This window comes from Aythya marila (genome assembly GCF_965140915.1).
Source record: "Aythya marila genome assembly, chromosome: 1".
In the NCBI taxonomy this organism is placed as follows: Eukaryota; Metazoa; Chordata; class Aves; order Anseriformes; family Anatidae; genus Aythya; species Aythya marila.
The window spans coordinates 13,933,338-13,953,179 of NC_139042.1; the positions used below are offsets into that span (position 1 = coordinate 13,933,338).

The 19,842-nt window shown below is 38.2% G+C and overlaps 1 protein-coding gene across 1 annotated transcript in view; it reads left to right on the forward strand.

Moving 5' to 3' along the window:
- Nucleotides 1–19,842, forward strand: part of ARHGAP42 (Rho GTPase activating protein 42) — a 174,052-nt gene that overhangs the window by 22,934 nt on the left and 131,276 nt on the right. The window contains exon 2 of the mRNA XM_082779392.1: nt 16,939–17,034. Coding sequence (XP_082635518.1) covers nt 16,939–17,034 — 96 coding nt within the window. The remainder of the gene's footprint in view (nt 1–16,938; nt 17,035–19,842) is intronic.

Genomic DNA, 19,842 nt, shown 5'->3' on the forward strand with positions numbered 1-19,842 from the left:
AAGCTTTTCTACTGTGTGTGTAAACAAGTTGGGTGGATATTTTCCAAAGGCATCATTATGAGCTATTCCAGTTTCATTCTGTGTATTGCAAGAAGGAATTTTTCCCTAGAAGAAAACCTGTCCAGGCTTTCTCTAGTACTTGTACCTAGGCAAAGAAATGCTCGATTTTCTTCCCTGGATATTGATTCTTGAGATGTGGCTGTGATGAGGTTACAGACTGCAATCCTTCTATTGGTGGCAGTTACCAGGATTTTGAGAAAGAGAAATGAATTTCTGCTGCACTTGAAAACTAAAAGAAACATTTAACATGTAAAAAATCCTACATTAAGGTAATTTAAATGTAAAGGATTCCAGTTAGGAGAGAGTTCAGTTATGGAAGCCTTAATCATTCTGTCCTGGTTTTGTTCTAGTCTAAAAAAAAGATGCTTGAACTACATTTTAGTAAGTGACTGTTAATCAAGGAGCCATGATTATGTGTGGTGTGTTCCTTACGTTTTTGGAGACTGACTTGAAACAGACACAGCACTGAGTGCTGTAGCTGAAGTAACTGGGCATTCTGGAGGGGCTGCTTTAAATGGATCAAAACAAGTTATGTTTTTACTTTCTTTTTAATGAAGTTAGGGGTTTCTTCTCTTCTTTTAATATAAAACTTTTTTTTTTTTTTTTTTTTTTTTTTTTTAAATGATGTTCCTTTGGAAGAAAAAATTATGTCTTTCATGGGGACAGGGAGGTGTGAGAAGCTGCATTCTTTCCAGCTCTGGTTAGCATCTCCTACTCTGAAGGAAGGCATCTGGAGTAATGGGCATGAAGCAGGGACCCAGCCGGGCTCGCCTAATCACCACTTCCCTGTGTGGCCTTAGGCAATCTTGCTTTCAGCATCTCCATCCGTTAAATAGGGTAATGATGGTGCATGTTACATAGAAATACATTTATTCTACTGTCTTTATAGACTTGGCTTGCATGAAGGATGAGATAATTCTGTATTCATTACAGGATTTGGATGGTATGCAGTAAGTAATACTGGGAGGAGAAGAGGACTGAGGAATACTGAACTCTGAGGAAGAAAACAAGTATTGAATAGCTGTGTGTTTGGTGACCACCCTCGTGCTAAGAACTAAGTTAGGAAAAATTTTGAAGGAAGAGGGTAAAGATAATCCATGTGCATGAAAACACTAAGGGTGGCAGTGGTGAAGCTGTACAGGCAGTCTTCACTGGAGGCCTTTTGAGTGCTAGCTTGGTAGCCCAAATCAACTTTTGTCATTTGCTACTTAGTTATTTTTACTGTTTGAAGTTATGCTTAGCACAGACCACTAAACAAGTCTTTGCTGAGAGAATTACAGTCTTGAAGTTGACTCAAGGGTACTCCTCCTGTGACTCCAGAGCAGTTAAAGATGATACAGCCTCCACCTGCCCGACATCACTGATCTCCTGGAGAATGCCTCCCATTGAGGTACATGGCCAACCTCTTTTCAATGGCCTGTGGGGACAGGACAAGGGGCAATGGCCACAAAATGGAGCACAGGAAGTTCTGCACCAACATGTATAAAAACTTCTTCATGGTGAGGGTGACGGAGCACTGGGACAGGCTGCCCACGGAGGTTGTGGAGTCTCCTTCTCTGGAGATATTTATTCAAGACCCATCTGGACGCCTACCTGGGCAACCTGCTCTAGGGAGCCTGCTTTGACAGGGGGGTTTGGATCCAATGATCTCTCGAGGTCCCTTCTAACTCCTACAATTCTGTGATTCTGTGATATTTCAGGAAGTAAGATCCGTGATCCTTAGTTCTGCAGCACTAACTCAGCTTCTCTTCTATCACTGTTTTTAGTTAAAATAGGTGACTGTGCATTGAAAAAGCTTGATTACTGAACCATGGTGTTGAATTGGCTTGTCTGTGAGAGCGTTAACCTTCTCCTAGTAGTGATCAGCTGATGGTGTCTTGACTCATCTGAGCTACTGCAGAACGCATGTGTACAAATCTTCCTATGGAAAGCATAACAATGACCTTGCTAGGTTGGACCCAAGGTTTACCTGGCCTTATATCCTGCCTCTGGATATGAGTAAGTGCTGTGATGTGAGTTGTATTTTTTTTTGTTTTTTGTCTCCTCTCACACACAGCGGTGAATGCCTAGGCTAGGGTATAAGACCAGGCAAGAATGTAGTGATACTTCCGCTGCCTCCAGCGGTTTGTGGCTTGAAGATTTCCTGAGCAAGAGGTTATGCCTTTAATAGCTCTCAATGGACTTTTCTTCTGTGAACTTCTCTAGTCCTTCCTTGAACCCACATAAATTTTTAATATACACAGTATCCGGTGGCAGGGAGTTCCTTGATTTAATACACATTTTGTGAAAAAGCATCTTCTTGTTCTGAGTTTACTTCTTGCTATGTCAGATAGCCTTTTGTTTTTACTTTCAAAGAGATAGCCACCATTTCTGTAAAGCTTGTCATTTTGTGGAGCTCTTATAACTCCCCAGTTGTCTTTTTCAGGCTGATGATTGTTAGCACATTTCTTTAAGAAGATATTCCTGCTGTTATTTACCCATGCCACATATCTCTGTCTTTCACAGCAGGTTTGGGATGGTGTGAAGGAGTAAGGCAAAATATGCCCATAATATTCAAATGCAGGCTTGTCATGGATTGATGGAGTGGCATTTTGATATATCGGTTTGTTTCTTTTTCCAATTTCAAATAATTACTGTTTGATTTGCTTTTTGACCAGGCCTGAGTATACAGTAATAAAACACTTTAGTTATTATTTAGATGTTTTAATGACAAGATCTCATTTGTGAATGATAGTAGTAAGTTCAGAACTCATTACGCATGCCTTAATGTAAACAGTACTAGTACTAATGGATACTAAGATTATTAATTAAAGGCTATCACTCTGACACAGTGATAACAAGAGGATGTTGTTGTATGTTCCTAAATCTTTCCGTGTCAGGAAAGTAGAACAAAATTCCAGAGAATAAACTTTTTTTGTTTTTTAAAAAAAGAGTCCAGCAAATGAAATATGTAGACGCTTAGTTGGTGCTTCACACAAGTTTTGACTTAAGAAAAACTGGGCAGACTTCAGCAGAAAATATCATTAAAGCTCCTTATTTTGTCTGAGAATTTAAGTAAAAGATTCCAGCAAAATGAACGTGAGAGATATGAGGGATGCTTTGTTTTTCCTGTAAAATACGAAGAGCCTATTCTTAGAAATAATTGTGTACTTTGAGAGAAACTTAATATAATTACTGCCTTTTATGGGGTTTGTTTTTTGCCCTCTGTCAGAATGCAGTAAAACTGGAGGGTATGTACAATACAGACACTATTTCAGAGCTGTTAAGGAAATAGCATCACATCCAAACTGGAGTAAACTGTAAACTTTTGGGGAACACTTGATTCTCAAGCTCTACAAACAGGAGCTCTCACGGTGAAACAGATTCACAGTTGTGCATTTCATTATTTAAAGGAGCATGTTTATTTTTTGGCTATTTTTCCCCAATACTAAAATGTGGGTATTTTGGTAACAGATTCTGCGGTTTGCTGTACTGTGTATGCTTTAGTTTAAATTATCTAAAAGGTATTTTTAAGTCTTTCAAGTACTTTCATTATTTTCATCTCTGCATTTTCTGAATACCTTTCATATTTTTAAGGTTTTAAATAGAATATTAAGATAGTTTGTTGCACAAAAGTGTTTGCTATCCATTCTCCCTAAGCAGTGGGAAGTAGGTAAGTAGTGAGCCAGCTCTGTGGCAGACTATCTGGGTACAAGAAACTTCTTCAGGCCAAATTTGGTACGATGTTTAGTGCCGTTTAACTTCACTGGACAAAATCCTGCCTGATCTGGGGTCTCAGTTCTGTCCTCCCTGTCTGGAAGTGCATATCTGAGTCTGTAAACAAATGCTACTTACAGATATCTGTGTGTGTGTTTGTGAAATAAATAAATAAATATAAACAGTGTTATGTTTAGTACTGAAGTTCTTGTGACTGTGATATTAGTTGTCTGATCAAAGGAATCTAATCAGATGTTGTATTCCAGAGCTCTAAGAGCTCAAAAGAATTTCATACAGAATGTGTTTCATTTCCTTTAAAGCAAAGTGGTAGTATTTTTTAATGAGTTAAATATACACATTTTAACTTTTTCCCCCTCTCCTCCTCCTCCTCTTCTTACAAAACATTTTACTTTGTTGCCCAAGTGCAGAAGGCTTTGCCAGGAAGAAGAGTGAGCAAAGCTTCTGTTTCCCATGACCCTCAACTCTAATGTTGTTCCAAGGGCTCACTGCTCACAAATGCCTTGATAACTGCTTTCATTCCTTGCAGCCCTCCCCCTCCTCCAGCCTGATGTGCCTGATCCTCCTTCCAGCAGCTGTCTTCGCAGAACTGGGGGAATGGACCTTGTGTAAAAATCATGCACATGTGTGCACTTAAAGATATATTGGAAAAAATCATACAGCTAGAGATCTGTATGTTTGGGGGTAATCATTGCAGTGATTTATTCTTGGTTTTCCTGGAAGCAGTTTGTTTACAGCTCCATGTTTGTACCAAAACTGAACAACTCTGTTTTTTCCCACTTGAATATACATTTAGGTAATGGTACTGGTGAGGACAGTGCATCTCATTCTGCACGTATACAGAGCAGAAATGGCAGAACTATTCTTGCACATGTACTGAGAACTGTGGTTCCTTCTGCGTGTGTTAAAACAGCTTTCTTTACATTATGAAATTGTAATACAATATATTACTTTGTTTTTTGCTGTCTCTAAATAGGCATAGGCATTTAAAAAAAAATCCTCTGGATTCATTGTTAGATCAAGAACAAACAGAGAAAACAGCATATTTTAAAACACTACTAAAAGTAGCTGCACCAATGTCTTACATTGCACTAGAAATCTGGGAATTCCCATGTTTTTTCTGGCAACTCCTAGGTTGCTAGACAGGAAGTCACTTTCTGCTTTTTCAACCTCTGGCAGCATCTGGTCTTAGTTTCTCTGTCCTTTTTTTGTGGTACTTCTCCGCCTGCTCACATTCTCTGGGATGTGTCAGGAGGAGTGAGAAATGACGGCAGCAAGCCTGATAAAAACTGCATTTTGAGCAAGGAGGATGGGGGGAAAGATTGGGCTGTGGATCCCGCTCACTGGGAAAGGCTGACACTGTTCTGGGAAATCAACAAACATCCACGGGGTGGAGGAAGAATGTGGAAGATCATAAAAGAGCGTGTAAAATCCCCAGAAGGAGCGAGAGAAAGTATGTTGAGGGTCAAAGCACATTTGCAGGGAATAAAGCTTAAGAACCTAGGATGGATAACGGAGTGGTAGAAAACTATGCAGAAGTTCACCTAAAATGATAAGAATACGAAAAACTAACAACAAAAATTATAGGGAAAATGTTAACATCTTCTAGCTTTTTCCAACTCTCTACATTTTCAGTATAATCTTATGCTAAGGCTGCTGCTTTAGATTATTTGTCATTCAAACAGCCGTTGAATCAAAATGGCAATTAATTGATTGGGCTTGAAAAAAAGGATGAAAACTGGTATGTATGCAGTGTTATGGGTAGGTCTAGCAGTTCCGTGTGTCTATGTGCCTTTGAATTATATACCATGTTGTGGTATCTGTATTAATACTACAAATGCTGAAAGATGATGTGTGCTTATATCCAAGATTTTAGAGCAGCCTTGCGTTGCGTTCAGTTAACTAATGTGGTGTTGCACAAGGCTCTTACCTGGTATTATTTTCAATATCCTTTTGTGGCATAAAAAATAATTTATGATCAAGGCTATATGAACAGAGGACCCATGAGATCAGCTATGTACTGGGATCCGCCAAGGCTACTCTTCAAGAGACCATCAATCTGTACCTTTTTAGAAACTGTAGCGCAATGTATGGAAAGGCAGTAGGCTTAGGAAGATATACATAACGCTTAACTGAAGTAAGCAATTTGAATGTTAGATAAATCTGTAAACAATACAGGAGGATCAGGAGGAATTATTTACTATGTGCTATAGGAAGATATAAGCTTCTTTTCAGGTATATTTCATGTCATACTTTACTGAATGGTTAAAAAGTTAGGCTCAAGAGCTGAGATCTTCTGATATAGAGCTATGAAAAATAGTTTTATCAGCGGACCCAAGGAAAATATTGAGTAAGTGCCAATTTTCTGTAATTTTAGAATGGAGAGCAGCAGGGAAATGTGCTTATATTAAGGGAAAGCTATGTGTATGAATACACAGTACAACAAAAAAAAAAAAAAAAAAAGATTTATTCTTCTCTAACACAGAGGGTTCTGTAAATATTGGAATCCATTCTGTGGATCTTGGACAAAAAGTTCACTGAATGAAAATGAGTGTGTTTGCAAAACTGGCATTGTATAGAAATGTTTTGTTTGAGTGTAACTTTGAAAAATATAATAATACACTAGAAATAGTACTGAGTTGGACCCTACAGCCAATCTTCATAATTTCAGAAGTAAAATGAAACCAAATGCGTTCTGGAACTTTCAGCCATATTTGTGGAAAATATGCAGCAAATTGCAATCGGTGGCAAAGGATGATTTGCCTTTCTGCATTTAACCTTATCATTAGTTACTTGTAAAGGTTTTATTGTTGCATTTAGCTCTGAATATGGTTTTAGGGTTGGAAGAGTTTGAGCCTAGTAATTCCCTGCATGGTCAGTTTGTTTACTAATCAAATGCAGCAGTATAGTTGAACATGCAGTCATATGAACTAAAGTTCTGGGAAAGACCGGATTTTTTAGTAATGAGGTATAATGAGAATTAAAATGCAAGGAGGTAGGAACATTGAAACAAAATAGAATTACGTTGCTTAAGACAGCAAAAAACTGTGAAGCTACATTTATGCCTTAATTTAGAGAAGCAGATTTGCAGAACATACTTCCTGGTGTCTTCCAGATTGCTGCTTACAGTACATGTTCGCTATAAACAAACATTTTTTGTTACCTTTGCTTCTTTTATGTTTAGTACTGTACAAAGTCAAAACTAGTTAGTCATCGTATAGACTTTAAAGCTTTCACATAGTAAACAAAAATTCTTTTATTTCTTTTCTTCTACTTAGGTGAATAAGGTTAGGCTTCTACATCTATAGACCAAAGTGAGTTGGGGTCAAGAGAGGCATAGTGAAAATAGGGGTGGAATACTACCAATTTTGTCTATAATATTTTTGTTATAGGCAGTTATGCTTCTGGGGAGTTTTAGTATGATTTTATTAGGAGATCATGTCTCAAATACATTGCAAATGTGGCCAACCCCCCCCCCCCCCCCAAACTCTCATATAAACATCAATATTCTGTTCTAGAATCAATATTCTGTTCTGTTCTATTCTCTTCCTCAAGAATATGTTGGATTTAGTGCTTAACCATAAAGAAATGCTAAGAATATTGAAAGTACTTTAAAAGTTTCTAACATAAGAAAGCTGGGTTTTAAAGAAGTTGGAGTAAATAGCTGTCAAGTTTGTAGGAGATACAGATTTTTCAATAGCTCTTGCATCATAGTGTTAAGAAAGTGGGGATTTTGTTGTGTTCAGTCAAGGGGATTTCTCTGTGCTCATTAGAATGAGAAAGTAAATTATGGGCTTTTCTCATGAAAATATTCACGAGTAAGAAAACGACACTGAAAAATTTTGAACTGCTATAGTGCTTTATTTAACCCCAGAGGAATGCAACAGTGCGTAGACTACGTGTTGACACATTCTGTTGATGTCCTTTTCCTTGAGATTATGAGAAATAAATTAGTTTCTCTGGAATTAAAGAGGAAAACATTGAGCTTAAGGTGGAAAAGCAATGTGGGGTTATTTGTTTTAGTTGCGTAGCATTGTTCCGTGAATAGCAAGCTGGCAAAGAACATAGACCAAAGGAGCTGGCAAATACGGGGGATAAAGAGTTCATTGACAGCAACAACGAAACTCTGTGTCAGTACAGAGCAATGGCCCTTGTGCTGCAAAATCTTTGGCTCTAGACACTGGACTCAGTATCCCATTGTGGTCATTTCTTGTGGCTTCTTCATTAGAAGGCATTATGGCAGGTGGCCAGCACTAGCTCCAGCTGCCCCTGCAGACAGCCTCTCTGCTGTGCTAGCTTGCCCTCTGTTTTGTGGTTTTGTTCTGCAGAAATTTGGGAAAAAATGGGATCGCTTGTAAGAGGAGTGTTGTTGTGTGCTTTTTTTATGATAGAAAAGTTAATTTGTTCTTCAAATTAATTCAGTCGAGTTATGAAGAATACAAAGTGTGTGTGCACATGAAAGTGTAAATAAATTAATCTAATGCACTTCTAAGACTAGAAGTGCCACAGGCAGTCTTCCATGCAGTGGTACAGGCTGTGAACCTTGTGCGCTTGGAAAGACTCTAGTGATAGAAGTCACTTAAAACTGAAGGTGGCAGAAGCTATTTCGTCTGGTTTTGCAGATTTATGTTTGTGTTTAAAAGGAATGCTAGCATGCATTTTGAATTGCTTTCTAACTGTACGTGATATGGGCATGCCCTGGTGTTGTGGTGGTTTGTTGTTTGTTGAGCTGTGATTACCTCTTCTGGCAGCAAAAGGCAGAATTCTGTTAACATAAACAGCTTGTGTAAATTAATTGCAGTTCTGAGATGTGAAGAAAACATCCCCATGCTGCTTTGGGCAAATTTGTAAGCCCATTACAGGTCCCCTTGTTTGGACAGACCTGCTATTGTATGTATGAAATGGGAAGATTTTCTGTATGTGACAGTTACCGTGGTGGTTGATTTTCACTATTCTTCATGTTAAAGTAATAACAAGTGATGAAGAGCGGAAAGAGGAGAAAACTGCGGGGAAAAAAATGCATTTTAATGCTGTTTTCTAAATTAAGACCAACAACTGTGAAGCTGAGATTTCTAATGAGAAAGTCCTCGAAGTAGGAGGGAATTTGAAATATAATGGTGATAGACACGATCTTGTATGATCACTTCTCTTAACTGCTTAATCATTCATACTGCCTAAATATAATCATGCTGCCAGCTGCTGTGTTTACAGTCTCTGATGTGGAAAAAGATGTCCCACTGTGACATGTTCTAGTTACAATCAAATTGACTGTAGCACACACAGGAGCTGTTGAAGTTCAGTGCTTCTCAGTGGGGTGTTCTTGTTCCTCCAGCTTATTTCTGGCTGTTGATACAGCTCACCTCCTTGAAGGTCCTTCTTGTAGAAAATAACAAAACCAAGGCAATTCCCAGTTCATCTCCACAACAAAGAAGCATATCATGAAGTATTTAAGGAGACATGTATCTCACAACTATTTTCCTGGATAAATAATGTTTTAAAGACTTGTATTTATAATATTGATCTCCCCCCCGCCCTTTTTTTTATGTTTACTTGTATCCATTTTTAAATGTTTCCTTGCCTCTGTCTTTTGGTGTAGTAGGAATGCTGAAAATCATGCCTGTAGCTGCTCGTTCACAATAACAATGTCTCTATTATATATCTACATCTTCAAGTGTCTAGGTAACTTAGCCAGAAAAAGTGTTTATAGGATGAGAATTGCTTTCAAGAAAATGAATTTATGAAAATGAATCAATTAAAAGAAAAAAAAGTGAACCGCTCAGGTACCTGAGGTATGAGGTACTGAGAAGGAGTAAAAGTCAGTGACCTTGATAAATGGTTCCCTGAGTTTTAGCATGCCATTTTATCAAGTACTCCAGCAGTATCACTCCCTTTCTGCTGCTTTATTCGCGTATTGCAGTTGGTCAGTGCTCGGTTTTGCTTGAGTTCTGCTAAACCTGTCTGTCAGTGCACCAGAAAATCACAGATCACTCGGCCCCACAAAACATCTTCAGTTGTACACGGTAGAGGAAACAAATGGCTCAAAGATGTGAAACACCAAAGATAGCTGTGCTCAGTCTCCATTCCCATCTTCAGCTGCCCCAAAATTCAGCCTACTGCAGACCTGTGTGGAGTATCCTGCCAGCTCAGCCATTGCCCCTTTGCTACAGATGCCTTTGAAGCTGTACAGTAATAACCAGCTTTGTGTCAGCTCACCAGATATCTTGCTGTTATTATTTAGCCAGAGTGTCTGCTGTTTGAAGTCTGCTTTACTGCTTTCCCGCCTGTGCTCGGGAGTTAATTTAGGCATGTTTAATCTTCTCGCTAGGTTTCAGCTGCTATTTTTCTTTATTAACCTAGTGAGTGATATCAAGCTTTACCAGGATGATTGACAGCAATCGGGAAGAGTGTTGGTTACTGGAATTTCATTTCCAAATGAAATTATCCATGTAAGTAAACAAGTAGAAAGACTTCAGTTTTGTGTTGTGTGAGAGCAGTTTCTTGAAGGCTGTTACCAGGGTAGCGGTATGGGTCCTTAGCAAGTGCACCAAACATCTGCTTTTGGAGCTTTTTGAAGTCCTGTGTGTAAAGGGCTTGGGCTTTCTTCTGTTCCTCTAGCGGCAGACTGGCAAAAGAAACCCTCACACCCCAAACAAAACAAAATTTGTGTGCTTACCAACTTGCAGAAAACTTCTCAAGAACTTCTCAAGTTTCCTTATCTGTGGAACTTAATCTTTCTTGTCAAGGGCTGTGCCAAAACTAATACACTCAGTGTTTTGTCCTTTAGGTAATGGCATCCATCATTTCATCACTTCGTTGCGATATTTTGTCCCCTCCTCCTTAAAGCTTTATACAAGAATTTAATTTTGTCATCTCTTTAACAAACCTAGGTCGAGAAGGTTGAGGAACAATTCTCGTAATGCAAGGGAGTGCATCTTCCTATGCTCAGCATGCAAGGTCTTATCTGAAGCCTAAAATAAACTAATATTATCACAGTTCAAATTCAATCAATTTTTTTGTCAGTTTGAAGCAAAGCAAATCTTAAATAAACCTGACTTTTAGTGTAATGCATTTTTTTTCCTTTTTTTTTTTTTTAATTGGGTAAATATGTATTAAGAAGATTGATCGAAAATATAAAAGTGTCAACTTCAGGAAGAAGTGGTTTCCAGTAGAGTAATGTGTTTCCTGCTTTCTCTGTGACTTTCCTGAATAAATGATGCCTTTTACTATTCTTTTATTAGCAATATTATACTGATACTTGGTAATATATGTACCAGTATTTAACACTGTTGTGATATTGCTTTCTTGTGGTTAAACTGCATTATCCTCTCATTGTTTCCAGCCATACTGCGGTATGTTTCTTTTAGTACTGCCTCTGACAAAATTCCACAACCCCTCCTAGCTGGCTGTTTGACTTGATTCAGCCCTGACTAAAACAGGCAGCTCCACTTCAGTTATTTCCCTCCTCTAACTATAAGCAGAGCGTGGGTGATTGCTCATGACTATATGTCCCACTGCTAACCTGAACTGATTCTTCCTTTGGAATTGGGGAACGCAGGACACGCACGGTAGGTGAGTAATGTTGGAAAACAAATGGTAGCAGAAGATGAAGTTGCCAATTAGCAGTTCACCCCTCTGGCAACTGAGGGGTGTCAGAGTGCATTTTTTTTCTTTCCCTGGCACCATTCGAGAGCCTGCAGAAGAGTAAGGGCAACAACACTGAGGTTATCATTGAGACTTATGAGTGACCATCCTTCCCTGGATGTGCTTCCCTGGATGTGCATCCTTCCCTGGCTTGTGCTGTCAGTGAGTAATGCTGATAAGGCTTTTATAGTAATTTGCAAGATCAGCAGACTGTAGCGAATTTCTGACCTGGGCAAAGTGAAATATCCTGGTGGAGGTGGACTCCACAGAAAGGGGGAGATGACTATTAGGATGTACTCATTAGAAAATGAGTAAGTCCTGTAATGCTACATAGCCTGCAGATCTTAAAAAGCTAATTTGTATGGTGTGATGGATCTTCCTACATCCGGAAGGAGCAGAATGTATTGAGACTTCTCAGTGGCGTTAAGACTCTGGGATGTATGGCAGTGAGAAGTCTTTGCTCCATTTCTCTTACTTTATTTATTTACTTGAGGTATTATGGATTGCATCTGATTTAATTCAGTTTTGAATCTTTGGATCACTAAAAGGAGGCCTGCTTATTTCACAGCTGGTTCTTTTGTTTTATTATAGAATCATTGAACTGCTTGGGTTGGAAGGGTCCTTAAAGATAGCTGGTTCCAACCCCCTGCCATGGGCAGGGACACCTCCCACCAGACCAGGTTGCCCAAAGCCCCATCCAGCCTGGCCTTCAATACCTCCAGGGATGGGGCATCCACAGCTTCTCTGAGCAGCCTGTGCCAGGGCCTCACTGTCCTCTGAGTGAAGAATTTCCACCGTACATCTAATCTAAGTCTGCCCTGTTTTAGTTTAAAACCATTACCCCTTGTCCTATCGTTATCTGCCTGAGTAAAAAGTTGCTCTCGACCTTTTTTTATAAGCCCCATTAAGGTATTGAAAGGCTGCAGTGAGGTCTCCTCGGAGCCTGAACAGCTTTATCCTTAACACAATGTCTTCTAATATTTTCAAGCTCTTAAATAGGTCTTATGTAGAGCCAGAAATCTCCAAATGTATCATTTTGGGTACTTTGAACAAGTTATCTAATGAGCTATTTAATTTTTATTACTTTTTTATTAGCCAACATTTTGAAGTTAAATTAAATATGCTTTCTTCAGGTTCAAAACCTATAAGCATTAATAAAGTGATTTACTGACACAGTGAAAGAGATATCAGCATCTGTGTGTGACTAATCCGGTATATAAAATGGAGGCTCCACCTTGTGTATTTTTATCATTTGTTTTCCTTTCTCTTGACTTTTGTTCCAGTGAACCCTGCACATGGGGAAGAGTGATAGGGAAGAGTCCATGCTCCCTCATTTCCTTCCATATTCACAGAGATGACAGTCATTATGGATAGTTAGTAGATTGTCCAGAGGAAATAAATCTGCAGTCCTATTAGTGACAGATAGCTTTTACATTTTGCTAGTACTTATCATAGAGCATCTTCTTCATTCATTTGCATTAGGGCCATTTTATTCCTTTCAGCACCAGTTGGTGTGCAGCAGTTTCATAGAGGTACTTAGGACTTGGTGAAGTGACTTGGTGGAAGAACCAGCAATAAAACTATGGTTCTTCCCTTTAAACTCAAAGCAATATGCTGCATACAAATTAAAGTTTCTGTCTTTCTATGAGCTGTAGAATAGTTAGTTACTTAGATATCAGACACTATTTCCGTAAAACAGAGTGCTTCTTTTTTTATAAAGATTTATTTTCATCTATGCTAACAGTAGGAAACACTGTGTTTAGCTTCAAAGTTGTTAGTACATTTAATAATAAACTTTTCATTTTTAGGAAATGTGGTAGGAAATGTTCTGTAAGGATGAAATAATTAAATTCAGTGTGGCTTTTGATGGAAAACATAGTATATTTTGATAATGATAAGATTTTTCAGTGTCAGGAAATTACAGGTGAATCTGCTTGATAACATTCTATTACCCGTGTCAATATGCTGTGAAGGACAGTGTTGAATAAAAATAGGATTTACAGAGAAAATTATGTAATGCAAATTGAAGGAAGCTTTATCAAGGCAGCATATTTTCATCTAAAGAAAATACCAAAACTCTTTTTTGTTCAGTATATAAAAAGAAATAATTTCAAAAAGCAGATGGAATATATATTTAAAAAGAAAAGGTCTGAGAAGTAACTTTCAAATACTGTAAATCATTGCTAAATAATTCTTACTGATATGGTTCACAAGAAGTTACTTTCAAATACTGTAAATCATTGCTAAATAATTCTTACTGATACGGTTCTCAAGAAGTTCCCTTGGTGGACCAAGGGAAACCAGCTGATGTGATTTTTTTGGACTTCAGCAAGGCTTTTGACACGGTTTCCCATAGGATCCTACTGGACAAAATGTCCACCATACAGCTAAATAAAAACATCATACGATGGGTGAGCAATTGGCTAACGGGCAGGGCCCAAAGGGTTATGGTAAATGGAGCTGTGTCAGGCTGGCGGGCGGTCACCAGTGGGGTCCTTCAAGGCTCCATTTTAGGACCGGTACTTTTCAATATTTTTATAAACGATCTGGATGTAGGAATAGAGGGTATTTTGAGCAAGTTTGCTGATGACACCAAACTTGGAGGAGTTGTGGACTCAAATGAGGGCGTAAAGGCCTTGCAGAGGGATCTGGACAGGTTGGAGAGCTGGGCGATCACCAACCGCATGAAGTTCAATAAGAGCAAGTGCCGGGTCCTGCACCTGGGACGGGGAAACCCTGGCTGCATGTACAGACTGGGCGATGAGACGCTGGAGAGCAGCCTAGAAGAGAGGGATCTGGGGGTCGTGATAGACAGCAAGTTGAATATGAGCCAGCAGTGTGCCCTGGCAGCCAGGAGGGCCAATCGTATCCTGGGGTGCATCAAGCACGGCATCGCTAGTAGGTCAAGGGAGGTGATTGTCCCGCTCTACTCTGCGCTGGTGCGGCCTCACCTCGAGTACTGTGTGCAGTTCTGGGCACCACAGTATAAAAAGGACATGAAACTGTTGGAAAGTGTCCAGAGGAGGGCTACGAAGATGGTGAAAGGCCTTGAGTGGAAGACGTACGAGGAACGGCTGAGGTCACTGGGCCTGTTCAGCCTGGAGAAGAGGAGGCTGAGGGGAGACCTCATCGCAGTCTACAACTTCCTCGTAAGGGGTTGTCAAGAGGCAGGAGACCTTTTCTCCATTAACACTAGTGACAGGACCCGCGGGAACGGGGTTAAGCTGAGGCAGGGGAAATTTAGGCTGGACGTCAGGAGGGGGTTCTTCACAGAGAGGGTGGTTGCACACTGGAACAGGCTCCCCAGGGAAGTGGTCACTGCACCGAGCCTGTCTGAATTTAAGAAGAGATTGGACTGTGAACTTAGGCACATGGTCTGAACTTTTGGGTAGACCCGTGCGGTGTCGAGAGTTGGACTTGATGATCCTTAAGGGTCCCTTCCAACTCAGGATATTCTATGATTCTATGATTCTATGATTCTAAGTTACTTTCAAATACTGTAAGTCATTGCTAAATCTCACTGATACAGTTCACAGTTTTATTTTAAAGGAAATATATTTGCTAAATTTCTGGAAAAAACAAACAAACGGGTAACAGATATTTAAGAGCTGCTGTGGTAATTTTATGTTAATTTTTTTCAAGTAGTCAAAGATGTAGTGGATGTAGGTTGAAGTAGAGGGTACATCTTTCCTTGGAATGAGGAGCATTCTTTTTTTTTTTTTTTTAATGCTTTTTGTCAAAAAAAATACAGGTTTTGTTTACCCATTTCTTTATATCCTAGCTACTTATCTGATATATATATATATAATATAAAGATTTAAATAATTATAGAAAGGAATACCTGAAATACCAGAAATACCTGTTTGTACCTGTATTTTCTAAAGACTGTTGGGTCTGGTGTCAGACTGATGTACTCTATACCTGCACGTAAGCATGGTGAATAGCAGATTTGAGCCCAGGAGTGGGTTTTGGCTCACTGGTGCCTGCCAGTTAGAGGCCAGTCTGAAAGCAGCAGACACTGAGCAAACATGGGCAGGGCAAAACCTTGGTAAGGACTGTGACTTCTGATAATGGTCACCTTCAATTACAAAAAAACCTATTTGCAGTTATCTTATTGTGTGGACTCTGATTTGAAAGGATTTTGAAAGGTTTTCAACTCTTACTGTGTGTAGGATAATGGCATGTTTTTTAATTGCTGGAGATTGTTCATATTTAAATAATAGTGTCTGTCTGTCTGTCTTGATGTAAGAAAATAGATGAATATTTATATTTAAGCATTTATACATTAGATTTTATTCCTGCCAGGAAAAAAGTTAGCCTTCCAGTTTCACATCCAGCTTTTAGGATACTGGTGCAGCTAACTGAGTATTATGTGGCTTTACAAGAGTGGTGCCTTAAGGCAGTTACAGAATACCGGAATGGTTTGAATTGGAAGGGACCTCTGGAGGCCATCTGGTTCAAACCCCTGCTCAGGTGGGGCCACCAGGAGCTGCTTGCCTGGGACCACGTCCAGGTGGTTTTGAGAAGATATCCAAGAATGGGTACATGATGCTTTTGGATCAAAGTTTATGACTTGGCTTTGGTTCATATCTTATCCTCACAATGTCTTTTGATTAGATTTAATGGATATCAGACTCTTAATTGCCAGTTTTCCTAGCTTCTGAACAGACACCATAGATATGTCCTCAAGGACATGGAGAATTGTAGCTGTCATTCAGGGATCATCTAGACTGATAGCATTTGTAAGTCTTGACTAAGTTTGTTCATTACCACATTCATCTACACATTTGTTGTTCGCATACCCAGCGAAGGAAAGAATGGATTTATAGGGTTACATTGATATTTTATTTTTATTATGAATGTTGTTTGCCGGAGTGTATAGAATCCTAATGAAATTTTATGCTATGAAGTTTGGATTACTTTGACATTTCCGTGGGAACTAAGACCCACTGTGTGTGATTCAGTGAAAACAGTGCTCATAGTGCATGGGCAACCTAGTTGATTAGCAAACATTTTTATTTTTTTTTTCCCCTTGATTTCTTTTTACAAAGCTTTTATGTAGTACTTTACGATGATAGTGTATAGTGAATACACACATATAGTGAATAGCTAGAGTTTATTTTTTGGCAATGTCATGTATTAAAGAAATTATCATGACTTTTATTTTAATCTGTGAACTAATCTTGCAGTATTTTAAACAACAGTAGTCTGCCTACATAAGTGATTTACCACTAGTTGTTGATATCTTACAATATTTTTCAATAAATATAACAGTTCTTAGTTCTTCAGTTCTCAACATAATTTATGTATTAGTGTTCAAAATATGGCATCCGGTATGTTTCGGTGGGTTTCTGGGATGTCTCAAGTAGTTGGATTTTAAATGGTGATAGGAATTAAAATAAATTACTATGCAAAAAAGATATTAGAAAGGAAACTTTGGGGAAAAAAAAAATTAAATATTACTCCACTTGTGGTGGAGTAATTCTGACTTTCTTTTTTTTCTTTCTTTCTCTTGAATTTTAGATTTATCCATGGCAGTGCAAAAATTTTCACAGTCTTTGCAAGATTTCCAATTTGAGTGTATTGGAGATGCTGAAACTGATGATGAAATTAATATTGGTAAGTATGTCCTGCAATATTTTTTAGTTTGCTAAATGTTTACTGTGGTATCGCTGTTACAATGGGGCTGTTAATTGTATGATGGTGCATATAACAAAAATCAAAAAACTTAAGTGGAAACAATGCAAATTTTAAAAATAGTTGTCAAAAAACCTGTCTTCATGAAGCAGTTTGGTTCACTGTAGTTCTAAGAACTCAACAGTACTTTGTCAACTGAGTCAACCCTGAATCTTCTAACTCCTGCTGCTGTTTTAACTTTAGACAGTGCTCTTTGGGATACTAAAAGGTGTGCAAGTTTACCATGAAATAACCTGGGTCTGCAAAAAGCACTTAAGTACCTAGTAAGACACAGGAAGTATTTAAGAGTCTTAAGACAGGAATATGTTCTTTACAACATGAGCATTCCTAAGTATATAGTTGTCTGAGTTTTTGCCAATAAAATTTACTAGCTGCATAATGTTATGTCGCTGTGCACTCTCAGGCCTGAACAGCTCAGCTTGTCTTGAACATACATCTCTTTAATATCTTCAAAATATTCCTCCTTCAGCAGACCTAGTCCTGAAAACACATCTGGCATTCAGAAATTGTACCCCTCTTTATTCCACAGCATTGCTGCAATTGCAGTGATGCTTTTGGGCAGCAGCACAGCAGCTGAGGTGCTCTAGCTCCTGTCGGCGAGAAACCTGGTTACTAATCCATCTTCAGAACGACTAGGTTCAGTGTCATGAGTCTTAGATACCACGTGGCTCCCACATTTCTCCTAAAACATCTGGGAGGAAGGGAGGTGTGGTTGTTAAAGAGTTGCTTCTAAAAATAAGTAATCTGGCAGTACAATAAGGAATGTAGGACTTGTTATTATTTAAAAATAAATAAATAATTAAAAGGACGCACATAGTACAGAGGGGAAACTCAAGATTTGGGCTTTTCCAAGTGTATCTCTTAAGATGGTCTGTTTTCAAATCTCTTCACCCTTCACTGTTTCCCTTTTCCTGTGTGAGTTAGTTAGCGGTTGGACAAAAGGCTACTTTCTTTCACAGGCAAGGTTTGCCTCACCTTCATCCTACACCTTTGTGATGGTTAGAAAGCTGTTCTCAAAGATAGCTGGTATTTGTTCACTGTCTTCCACTAACCTTTCAAGAGGGAGGACTTATTAAAAATTTTGTAAACACTGACATATAAAAAGTGAAAACACTGAGCAGCTTCTATTCAGACGTAAATCTGCATGCATTCTTTAGGTGTATCAAAATTGGAGAAATTCAACCCAAAAGGTTTGATAAGAGATTTATTTTTTTTCATTGACTTCAACATAATAAAAAGAGGCACTTGTGCTCAGTAATTATAGCCAGTTTCTCACCTTTTTCGTTGAGGACACCAACTCTGAGCATAAATTATTTTTTCTGTTCAAACTACAGCTCCTTCATCAAACCAGTTGCACCCAGTATTACATCTGTTGCAAAAACAGTTTACTGAAGGTCTTGGCAGTATTTGGAAAAGATCGCTTGTGTGTTCTGGTCAAATAAAAACAATTGATATAGAGGCGTTAATGTAATAATAAGTATTGGTTCGTTAACATTAAGTGCAGTTCATTTTAATTGAAGTGAAACTTATGTCTTTGTATTTAAAAAGCAATATGGAATTAAGAGCCAACTGATACGTGATGTAAATTTAAAAGCATCTTTGAGAATTCTTTCCTAATTAACAAAAAGAAGTAACAAAACAAAAGAATAGTATTTGATCAGCTTATTGATAAGCCTACATATGAAAATTCTTTAAATTGTTTTATAATGAACTACTACACTAAATAGTTACTTTCTGATTTCATACAAATCGGTTTCTTAAATAGGAATACATAATACCATGGTATGGTTATACATTTGGAAATTATGTGGGAGGTATGGAAAGAGTGAAAATTAGTATCCAAATTTAGTAGTTTCATGTGTGAATTTTATTCCTTTGCAGATTTTCTTAAAATGTTCAAAAAACTAGAAAAGCATTTTTGTCCATGACCATGAAGCACTGCGTATTCCAATTTACTAAATGCAATACTTTGTTCTGTGATTTCCTTTTTTTTCTGAATAGTTAAATATACAAAATACTAAAAACTAATCATATGTTTATTGCACTCTTTAACATTCTGCATATTATTTCTTGTCTGTTAAAGTTAATTGCACATATTTTATGCAATTAGACTAAATCTACAGTATCTCAAAGTTTATGTCTCAGATTTGGTCAGAAACATTTTTGAAGACATAAGGGTTTGCATTTAAAATGAGGTGAGAGGACAAGGAGGACTTTCATTTTACTTGTAACCTAAATGTAGCAAAGAAAAGACATTTTATTGTTTGGATGTTAAACAGCCATTTAAAACTATTTAGGAAAAAAAAAAGGTTCATGAACCTTGACAGCTGATTTATTTCACTTGGAGCTTCAAAGAAGGGATTTCTAGCTTCTAAGGCAACTATCCCTTGACGGATTGTCGTGTACATCAAAGAAGCTTATAAGAGTAAAAGGTAAATTGACAGGAATCAAATTCAAGTCTAACAGAACTTGAATGATACTGTGTGCTTTTATAGGGTAAGTCTCAATTTTTGATCTCCCTAGAGCAGTGACCTAGAATTTGTCCATATCTTTAACGTGCCCCAACAAGCTCAATGTATTTTTTTTTTATTTTTATTTTTTTTTAAATCATCAAAGACAGCTTTGTGTAGATGAATCCTGCTCTCTGTACCTCCTTCTGCCTTCACCTCCTTTAAGAAGAGCTATGATTGTGCATGCCTCTGGGAAGTTTTACTTCAGTCTCCGGTGATA